Source organism: Haematobia irritans, chromosome 3 (assembly GCF_050003625.1).
Source record: "Haematobia irritans isolate KBUSLIRL chromosome 3, ASM5000362v1, whole genome shotgun sequence".
NCBI lineage: Eukaryota > Metazoa > Arthropoda > Insecta > Diptera > Muscidae > Haematobia > Haematobia irritans.
Window position 1 is genome coordinate 19,181,026 of NC_134399.1, and position 11,229 is coordinate 19,192,254.

The 11,229-nt window shown below is 35.8% G+C and overlaps 1 protein-coding gene across 1 annotated transcript; it reads right to left on the reverse strand.

The window, feature by feature from the left end:
- Positions 1-326: 326 nt before the first annotated feature.
- Positions 327-8,593, reverse strand: Vago (vago). Its single transcript, XM_075301027.1, has 3 exons — positions 8,329-8,593; positions 8,016-8,148; positions 327-686 (listed from the first exon to the last, which is right to left on the reverse strand). Exons 1-3 carry the CDS (start codon positions 8,420-8,422, stop codon positions 344-346), a joined length of 570 nt encoding a protein of 189 aa, XP_075157142.1. The 5' UTR covers positions 8,423-8,593; the 3' UTR covers positions 327-343.
- Between the last annotated feature and the right edge of the window lie 2,636 nt (positions 8,594-11,229).

The following is an 11,229-nucleotide window of genomic DNA, read 5'->3' on the forward strand; positions in this document are numbered from 1 at the left end:
ATGTATCATATGCAGAGAAGATTCCATTTTTTACAATTCAACAAACCAAAAATTGTAAGAATGTTCTGGCGTGATTAATATTCTAATGATCGCTTTTTAGTTTTGCTTTCATGACAAGAAAAAAAATATACTAAAACCTCTTTAATTTAACAACGTATAATGGAAATCTCAAATTGGAAAAAAGTAGATTCCAATTTAGTTAAATTTTCATTTTCCCCCTAAATGATCTACATGAATTGATGGCCAATATATTTCAGCTGCTAATTATTATTAATTGATACTATTACCGACCACCCAAAAAATAATAAAAAAAAAACACCTTCAAATTTATAAATTAAGTTAATTATATTTTTATTTCTAAAACATTGTCTCTTCTCGTTCCTCCACCGATTGGATATACTGTTCTCGTGCAATCTCTTCCGTTTTCATTACATTTCCATTCCGAATATCCGTTTCCTGTTTGTTGATGTGAATGCACGGGTTGCACTAATACACGTACCCTTTGCATGATACGCTCAGTTAGTAAACGACCGTAACGGTCATATGTTCTCGTCTCATAGGTGATACTGTTGTCATCAGCCTTTAAGCTGGTGCATTCGTATGTGGGACAACATCGTGGATAATCCAGAAACTCATTGGCAACTGGAACACGGGTACAATTACCTTCCAATTGGGGCACTTGACACCTGAAAATGGAAAATAACAAAATATTTTTTTTTTGTATAATCAATTCAAACCTAATCGGTTTAATAAATTTAAGCTTAGGTAAATGTATTTGTTTTTTGTAGCCTCCACACATAAGCTAAAGATTGGCAACATTCGGTTAGCCCGAATTGTGAAAGTTTGTTAATTCAGAATATTGGACCCTACTTAAGTAAAGCTCCTAGAGCCCCAACAGGATTCGGGATTATGTTTTAATTCAATGGCGAGTTCTGAATTTTAGTGTTTTGGTCATCCAATTTCCATAATAATGTTTCCCCAAAAGTGTCTATATAGTCTACTCACTGGACGTTGTCGAGTGACATAGTGCTCTGCTTAAACAAATTCCAGGACTGAGAGAATACTAATATATTATTTTTTAACATTGAAGTCCAGGACGAGCTTTCTATAGTACAGAAGTGGTGTGAAGATTTCATCAGTTTTCTAAAATACTCCTTCTGATTCATATCTGCAAGATTTCAACGTATTCCTTCCTTAAGACTACCAAAACGGCTGAGAGTTTAGGTAATTTTATAAATCTCATTGGACCGACTGAACATTGGAATACTAAGACATTTTAAGCCTTGACGAGCCAGGACGATCTTTCGGAGTAGTGATAATTCAGTCCAGGAGTGGTGTGAAAACTTTTTCAGTGTCCTCATATATTTGTGATGATTGTTCTTGTGGACTTAAAGGGTGATACGGTCAAAATATGGTCAAGGGAAAACGTGTGTAAATCGGTGATACCGTTTATTTAAAAAATCAAATTAAATTTCTTTTTCAAGTAGTATAAAATTAGTATAAAATTCAGGAAAAATATTCAGTTAGGCTTTCGCTTTTCCAAATCCGAATTGCCGGGCCTCACGCTTGACACCTGCCATCAAATTTTGTACAGCCACCTTGTCCACCTTCTTCGCCGCATAAAGCCAGTTTGCCTTGAACTGCTGCTCGTCCTTAGCAGTTTTTTGGTCTTCTTTAGGTTCCGCTTGACAATAGCCCAGTATTTCTCAATTGGGCGGAGCTCTGGCGTGTTGGGAGGGTTCTTGTCCTTGGGAACCACCTGCACGTTGTTGGCGGCGTACCACTCCATGGCCTTTTTACCGTAATGGCAAGATGCCAAATCCGGCCAAAACAGTACGGAACAACCGTGTTTCTTCAGGACAGGCAGCAGACGTTTATTCAAACACTCTTTCACGTAAATTTCTTGGTTGACAGTCCCGGAAGCTATGAAAATGCTGCTTTTCAAGCCACAGGTACAGATGGCTTGCCAAACCAGATATTTCTTTGCGAACTTTGACAGTTTTATGTGCTTGAAAATATCTGCTACCTTTCCCCTTCCTTTTGCCGTATAAAACTCCTGTCCCGGAAGCTGCTTGTAGTCGGCTTTGTCGTAGGTTTCGTCGTTCATTACCACGCAGTCAAACTTCGTCAGCATCGTCGTGTACAGCCTTCGGGATCGCGCTTTGGCCGTCGTATTTTGTTTATCATCGCGATTTGGAGTCACTACCTTCTTGTAAGTCGATAGTCCGGCTCGTTTTTTGGCTCGATGCACGGTTGTAGACGATACACCCAGCTTATTTGCGGCATCTCGTAGAGAGAGGTTAGGGTTTCGCTTGAAACTACCAGCAACTCTCTTTGTTGTCTCAGCGGCTTCCGGTTTTCGATTTCCCCCCGATCCAGACTGTCGACAAACGTTCCCCAAACACTTTAATTACATTTGTAACGGTTGATTTGGCAACTTTTAGCGATTTTGCCAGTTTTGCGTGCGAGTAGCTCGGATTTTCGGGATGCGCGAGCAAAATTTTGATACGCTGCTCTTCTTGCTTGGGCGACATTTTGACAACTGAAGAGTGAATTCCAAAATCAAAATAGGAGCAAAATTCTACACATGAGGGGTGTTCAGGTTTTTTAAATGCAAAATTGAAAGAAATACGTCAAGTTTATATTGACCAAATTTTGACCGTATCACCCTTTACCAGTTTTTGCATATCTTCTGGATTTCCACACATTACTTCCTTAGACCATATGGTTGGTGTTTTCCTAGTATTTATTTTGAGACAAAACGGAAAAATTCACGTCTTGGACTAAAGAAATGGTGCGCAGATCCACAAAGAAAATAATCCAAAGTCCAAGAATCCAATGACCTTGGGTGATGTTTGGCAACATTTTCTCTGAACTCTGGGTGTGAGCCCCTCTCCCTCTACCTCTACGTACCTGAGTTGCACCCTGTGGCTGGATCTACGACAGCACACACGAATGTTCTGCAATTAGCAATCGGATGTCATGAGAAGATAGCAGAAGAACACCAAGCACAAGTAGCCATGGCTTCACTGAAGGAACACTACATCCTCCTGACCAGAGAATGAAGCCGCCGATTATGTCAGCTCAACTCGAACCCCAATGTAGCCATTAATTAATTTCAGTCAATTCAATATTTTATCTCGCTAATCATCTGTCCTGACACCGCATGCATTCTGGATTCACCTCACATAGGCAGATTGCTAAGGCTGATAAGTGAACATATTTAAATAGATGACACCTACAGGTCCTAAAGGCCACAACACAAAGTCTAATTCTTGGAGTCCCATCTCGTTTCTTAGTATCGGAGAAACTGCAAATTTCTACGCTTCTCCTACAATCAAGCATCATGTCAATCGTGCCGAGTTTAACATTCTGGTGTCAGTAGACCATCTTACTGGGAAAATGAGATCCCGAAAGGGATACCATAGGAAAACAGCTACCACACCAATGTATCGAAGATGGGTGAGAGGACGGGACTGAGTGTATATGTTAAGGGCCCAGACACTGTGATCCAATTCTAATTACCGGTAAATGGCTGGAAAATAACGCGAGCCCATAAAACGTTCAGATTCCCACAGATTATCAAAGGGCTATGAAGGCAATAGCAGACATTACGGCTTGAGCCCGAATCCTATTGGAATGCCACAGTATGATCAATGAAAACTCAGAATACAACAGGATCCGCAGCATATGAGAGTCATGACATGCCAAAATAATAGGAAACGTAAAGGCAAATGAACTGGGGATAACAGCCAGGGAAGTTAACTTAGAGATCGCAAAGCCATTGGAGACAATGAGAGCCGAGTTAGATGAATTGGCACGATAGACACGTAATGCGATGTGGACCAATGTACGGTCGGAAGGGCGAAATAAATGTTATGGGGAACCCAAAAATAAATGTTATGGGGAACCAAGAAAAAAGACTGGAGAACTACTCAAAGAGTGTAGGGCGACAGTGAGGAGGGCTATATCAATAATAATCGGGCATCTAGAAATTCAGAGCAAATCTGCGCCAAATTGGAGCGGCACAGGATGATGCATGTGAGACGTGTTTTGAGAATGATGGGAACTTGGAACGCTACCTTTGTCATTGCCATGCCTTTAACCAGATTCGGGACTTGTGCTAGCTTGGAAACAGAAACTGGAAACAAATTAGGGAATTCGATAGGAACACAAAGTTCAAGGTACGATGGAAAGGGGAAGTAAGAGGAACAACAAGCCGAATCCTGGCTTAGGTGTATGTCAACCGACATGGGACAGGGTAACCTGAATCGCTTTTTCAACTTAACCTAACCTTACCTATGTGAACTTTCGGAACTCAGAATGTCTATACAGATGGATCTTAAATGGGCGAACGAACTGATAGCGGCATTTACTGCAGTGGAGTGGCATACGTTAGATAGCGATGGGAATATCTTTCCGGTAGAATTTTCTACAATCACAAAAGCTGCTGAGTCACTGTTGTTGAGGTCGTTATTCAAAAGGGATATCAGCTTTTTCATCGACAGTCAAGCAGCTTTAGAGGCCTTTGGCAATGCAAATATAAGGTCTAAGATAGACAGACACTGTCATAGAGAGCTTAGGGTTCTCACTGATCAGCATAATGTAACTCTGTGCTGGGTACCTGAGCATTGTGGGTTAATTGGACATGAATAAGCAGATGTGCTGGCTAAGGAGGACACTCGTGGAATGAATAATGTCCTTTCGGATGTTTTTCCTCCGCCGACTTCATGTCAAATATCAGGAACTATGGCAAGAGCGTTGGGTTTCTTCGTAAGTTTGCGAGTCCAACAAGTTGATATAGGACGAAAAGTACGGTAGGAATTGCGAAAACTTGATGGCGATAAACATACAGGAATTGAGGCCTTTGCAGATGGTATCTCGACCCGAAAGTTAGAGAAGACTCGTGCCACTTCCTGTAACAGTGTCCAGTATTATCCTTTAAAAAGCAAAACACAAGATACGAGGGTGTTTGTTTCTTTCCGGTTGTCAACTCGCCTTTCATCATGGGCTCTACTTGGTTGGCCCCACACGCACCTCTATAACTGAACTTAACACACCTGGGAAACATTTGGTAAGAATAGACCTTAAAAATCATAATATTTGCAGGCGATGTCTGGACTTGAAAGTTACGGAAGACTCGTATCATTTCCTGTGCCAGTGTCCAGCACTATCCTTTCGAAGAAACAAGATACATGAGTCCTTTTTCTTTGAAGCTCTCACCGATCTGCGGGGATGTAACTTAGGGTGTACAATCGCCGTTTTTATTAGAGCGTCTGATTGGATGTTTTAAGCAACTTTAAAGAAGACGGATACATGGAAATTCTTGAGCAAATTTAAAGAAGGCCACATAACGAAGAAAATGATAAAATTACCTCGAGGAATTGCAATGGACTTATATTGGTCTAAATTGAAAGTCGCGCGCCAACCAAGTTGATATGGGACGGAAAGAACCGTAGGAATTGCGAAAATTTGATGGCGATCAACAGACACGAATTGAGGGCTTTAATTGGCTTTATAACTGGACATAACACATTTGGGAAACGTATGATAAGAATACACTTTAAAGATGAGGATATTTGCAGATGGTGTCTGGACCCGGAAGTTACGGAAGACTCGTGCCACTTCCTGTGCCTAAAGTAGTCAGCCACTGTTGTAGAGAGCTTAGGGTTATGTAACTCTGTTCTGGGTACCTGGGTACTGTGGGTTAATGGGAAATGAAGAAGCAGATGTGCTGGCTAAAGAGGGCACTCGTGGAACGAATAATGTCGTTTTTCTTCCGCTGTCTTCATATCTTTATAGGATTCTTGTCAAATATGAGGAACTATGGCGAAAACGTGGGACTCCTCGGAAGATTGCGAGCCAACGAAATTGATATGGGATGAAAAGAACGGTTCGTCTGACGGCGATCAATAGACAATAATTGAGGGCTTTAATTGGCTTTATAACCGGGCATAACGCATTTGAGAAACATATCAAAGGAATAGACCTTAAAGATGAGGACATTTGCAGATGTGACAGGGTCCAGTGTTATCCTTTAGAAGAAACAAGATACTGGACTCCTTTTTCTTACAGGTTCTCACCGATCTGTGGTGGTATAGCTTAGGGAGCACAATTCGCCTTCATCAGGGATTCCACCCAGAGAAGTTCTTGAACAAGTTTAAAGAAGACCATCTCACAAAGAAGGCGAGAAAGATAGTTACGGAAGACTCGTGCCACTTCCTGTGCCTAAGGTAGTCTGCCACTGTTGTAGAGGGTTAGGTAACTCTGTGCTGGGTACCTGGGTACTGTCGGTTAATGGAAAATTACGAAGCAGATGTGCTGGCTAAGGAGGGCACTCGTGGAACGAATAATGTCGTTTTTCTTCCGCTGTCTTTATATCTTTATAGGATTTTTGTCAAATATGAGGAACTATGGCGAAAACGTGGGACTCCTCGGAAGATTGCGAGCCAACGAAATTGATATGGGATGGAAAGAACGTTTCATCTGATGACGATCAACAGACAGTAATTGAGGGCTTTAATTGGATTTATAACCGGGCATAACGCATTTGAGAAACATATCATAAGAGTAGACCTTAAAGATGAGGACATTTGCAGGTGATGTCTGGACTCGAAAGTTACGGAAGACTGTGACAGGGTTCAGTATTATCGTTTAGAAGAAACAAGATACTGGATTCTTTTTTCTTTCAGGTTCTCTCTGGGAGCCACCGTGGTGCAATGGTTAGCATGCCCGCCTTGCATACACAAGGTCGTGGTTTCGATTCCTGCTTCGACCGAACACCAAAAAGTTTTTTAGTGGATTATCCCACCTCAGTAATGCTGGTGATATTTCTGCGGGTTTCAAAGCTTCTCTAAGTGGTTTCACTGCAATTTGGAACGCCGTTTGGACTCGGCTATAAAAATGAGGTCCCTTGTCATTGAGCTTAACATGGAATCGGGCAGCACTCAGTGATAAGAGAGAAGTTCACCAATGTGGTATCACAATGGACTGAATAGTCTAAGTGAGCCTGATACATCGGGCTGCCACCTAACCTAACCTCACCGATCTGTGGGGGTATAGCTTAGGGAGCACAGTTCGCCTTCATCAGGGATTCCACCCAGAGAAGTTCTTGAACAACTTTAAGGAAGACCATCTCACAAAGAAGATGGTGAAAAAGATAGCTCGAAGAGGATCTCTGGTTAGAGGCCCTTATGAAGGCGAATTTCTTGAGCAACTTTAAAGAAGACCACCTAACGAAGAAGAATGTGAGGAAATCACCTCAAGGAATCACAAATAGATCGTTAGTGATCTTAATGGACATCAATTCGGTTCAGGAATTAGTGTCATCCTCTACAACCTAACCTAATCTAACCTAACCTATCTGAATCCTCTCACCTATTCACATGCCCCGCCAAGTACGCAGAAAGCTCAGTACAACTTTTTGGTTGAATTTTTTAGCAGTATTGAAATTCGGCTCAAGATTTTAAAGCTAAGTGGGCTAAGCGTGTATTGAAATGGACTGATTGTTCAACTGTATTGGATTGTCACTAATCTAGGAGCTATGGTTCGTCATCCTCTTTATCTATTTTAGAACTACAAACTGTTGGGTTGTTTATGTGCAATATCGTTAAAGCGATATCTAGTCCAGATGATCCAATGACATGAACTCATCTTTTATTATTAAATATCGAACACCGAAACAATTGTGATTCGACAGACTCTGGTTCACGAGATATCAATAAGTGATTTTTGATTCGTTCGTCTCGAGGCGAACGAAAATTCCACGAAGAGGCATTAATAGTAAATTTCTCTTATCCGAAACGTATACTTTCGTTCGACTAGGATGCCCAAAACAGCTGACGGTATCAAAGAAAATCAGCTGTTTTTGACAGTGGAGTTCAACGAAAGCGTTCGTTACGGATATGAGAAAGTGGCTATAAGTTTTCACCTTTCATTCGAATTTAGGGAATTCGTTCGAGATCTCTCTACCTTCATTTCTATTATTCTATTTAAATAACTTTTGGTACACTTACCTATCCTCCCACAGCTGGAGTGTGTCCAAACATTGAACATTAATACAACGGCCAGATCTGGTAAATGAATCACCCACATAGAGTTCACGACCTGTCTCACTATCAACACATCTTGAATTTGCTAGGAAACGATCTGAATGTCAACGGATGATAACAACAACATCAGCACCATCATCAATAACAGAGGCAGCGGCGGCAATCATGATGCAAGCGATATAAAAATAAATATGCTTCCATTAAAACGCAGATTCTATTTAATCATCCATTGGTCCCGCATGCCCCCCCGGGACCATTCGATTAATCCAATACGTACCTCGTTCATATGTTGATGATGACCTTGGTGGAAGGCCATATGTCCATGAGATGACATTTAAAAGTAGCAGAGAGGTTAGGATAAGTAGATGCATTAATGCTGATAGAGATTTTTCCCTTTAGGCTTTAAGACTTTCGATTTTATTGTTGGGGGATTTTTTTTGCCCTGTTTTCGATTTTTTTTGTGAAATACGAATTTCTCCAATTTCGAACGTTAGCGTGCTTTGTCTCTTCTTAATCAGTGATCTTCAACTGAAATGTTTTTGAATTTTGTCGAGGTGTTTGGCCATTTGAAATTGAAACGCGTTCCAGTCTCGAGATTAAAAAGTTTATGTGTTTGCAAAAACAATGTGTGTGATTCCTTATCATTCATCCGCGGCGGTCATTTGCTATTATTATTATTGTTGTGATCTTTTTCATCTCTCATCTCTCTCGGCTACAGGCCATTCCCGGGTCGCTAGTGTTTACATACAAAACTTCTGTTGAATTTCAAAATATTTGCAACAGATAAGATGACATAGGGATGCCATTAAGAGATGTGATTTATTTAATCCCAAACAGAGAAAATGTTTTCTCTAGAAATAAAATCTTAACAAAATTTCTTCTAGCAATAAAATTTTGACAACATTTTCTCCAGAAATACAATTTTGACATAATTTTCTCTAGGAATACATTTTTCACAAAATTTTCTAAAGAAATAAAATTTTAAGAAAAATTTTTCTAGAAATAAAATTTTGACAAAATATTCTCTAGAAATAAAATTTTGGAAAAATTTTCTATAGAAATAAAATGTTGACACAATTTTTTCTAAAAATAAAATTTTGAAAATTTTTTCTATAGAAATTAAATGTTGACACAATTTTCTCTAGGAATAAAATTTTGACACAATATAGAAATAAAATTTTACCAAATTTGCTATAGAAACCAAAATGTTGACAATATTTTCTATAAAAATAAAATTTTACCAAAATTTCCTATAAAAATAAAATTTTGACACAATTTTCTCTAGGAATAAAATTTTGACAAAATTATCTCTAGGAATAAAATTTTGACAAAATTTTCTATAGAAATAAAATTTTGAAAAATTTTTTCCAGAAATAAAATTTTGAAAAAATATTCTATAGAAATAAAATTTTGAAAAATTTTCTATAGAAAAAAAAAAATGTTGATAAAATTTTGACAAAATTTTCTATAGAAATAAAATTTTAAGTACAATTTTTCTAGAAATAAAATTTTGACAAAATATTCTCTAGAAATAAAATTTTGAAAAAATTTTCTATAGATATAAAATGTTGACACAATTTTTTCTAGGAATAAAATTTTGAAAAATTTTTCTATAGAATAAAATTTTGACACAATTTTCTCTAGGAATAAAATTTTGACAAAATTTTCTCTAGGAATAAAATTTTGAAAAAATTATTTCTAGAAATAAAATTTTGAAAAAATTATTTCTAGAAATAAAATTTTGACCAAATATTCTATAGAAATGAAATTTTGAAAAAATTTTCTATCAAAAAAATGTTGATAAAATTTTGACAAAATTTTCTATAGAAATAAAATTTTGACAAAATTTTCTATAGAAATAAAATTTTGACAAAATTTTCCATAGAAATAAAATTTTGACAAAATTTTCCATAGAAATAAAATTTTGACAAAATTTTCTATAGAAATAAAATGTTGACAAAACTTTCTATAGAAAAAAAAATTGGACAAAATTTCCTATAGAAATAAAATTTTGACAAAATTTCCTATAGAAATAAAATTTTGGACAAAATTTCCTATAGAAATAAAATGTTCACAAAATTTTCTACAGAAATAAAATTTTGATAAAAGTTTCTATAGAAATAAAATTTTCTATAGAAATAAAATTTTGACAAAATTTTCTATAGAAACAAAATTTTGACAAAATTTTTGTCAAAATTTTCTATAGATATAAAATTTTGACAAAATTTTCAATAGAAATAAAATTTTGACAAAATTTTCGATAGAAATAAAATTGTGACAAAAATTCTTATAGAAATAAAATTTTGACAAAATTTTCTATAGAAATAAACTTTTGAAAAAAAAAATTCTTGAAATAAAAAATTGACAAAATTGTCTATAAAGTTAAATTTTGACAAAATTGTCTATAAAAATAAAATTTTGACAAAATTTTAAATAGAAATAATATTTTGACAATATTTTCTATAGAAATAAAATTTTGACCAAATTTTCTATATAAATAAAATTTTGACAAAAATTTTTATAGAAATAAAATGTTGATACAATTTTCTCTAGGAATAAAATTTTGACAAAATTTGCTATAGAAATAAAATTTTGACAAAATATTCTACAGAAATAAGACTTTTACAAAATTTTATTTACAAATAAAATTTTGACAACATTTTCTATAGAAATAAAATTTTTACAAAATTGTCTATAAAAGTAAAATTTTGACAAAATTTTCTATAGAAATAAAATTATTTATTTATTATTTATTGTTTATTTTAATCATGCAGTAAATGTATGATAGAAATAAAATTTTGACAAATTTGTCTTTAAAGGTAAAATTTTGACAAAATTTTCTATAGAAATAACATTTTGACAAAATTTTCTATAGAAATAAAATGTTGACAAAATTTTCTATAGAAATAAAATGTTGACAAAATTTTCTATAGAAATAAAATCTTGACCAAATTTTCTATAGAAATAAAATTTTGACAAAATTTTCTATAGAAATAAAATTTTGACAAAAATTCTTATAGAAATAAAATTTTGAAAATTTTTTTTCTAGAAATAAAATTTTGACAAAATATTCTACAGAAATAAAATAAAAAAAAAAATGTTCTACAGAAATAAAATGTTGACACAAATTTTTCTAGGAATAAAATTTCGACAAAATATTCTATAGAAATAAAATTTT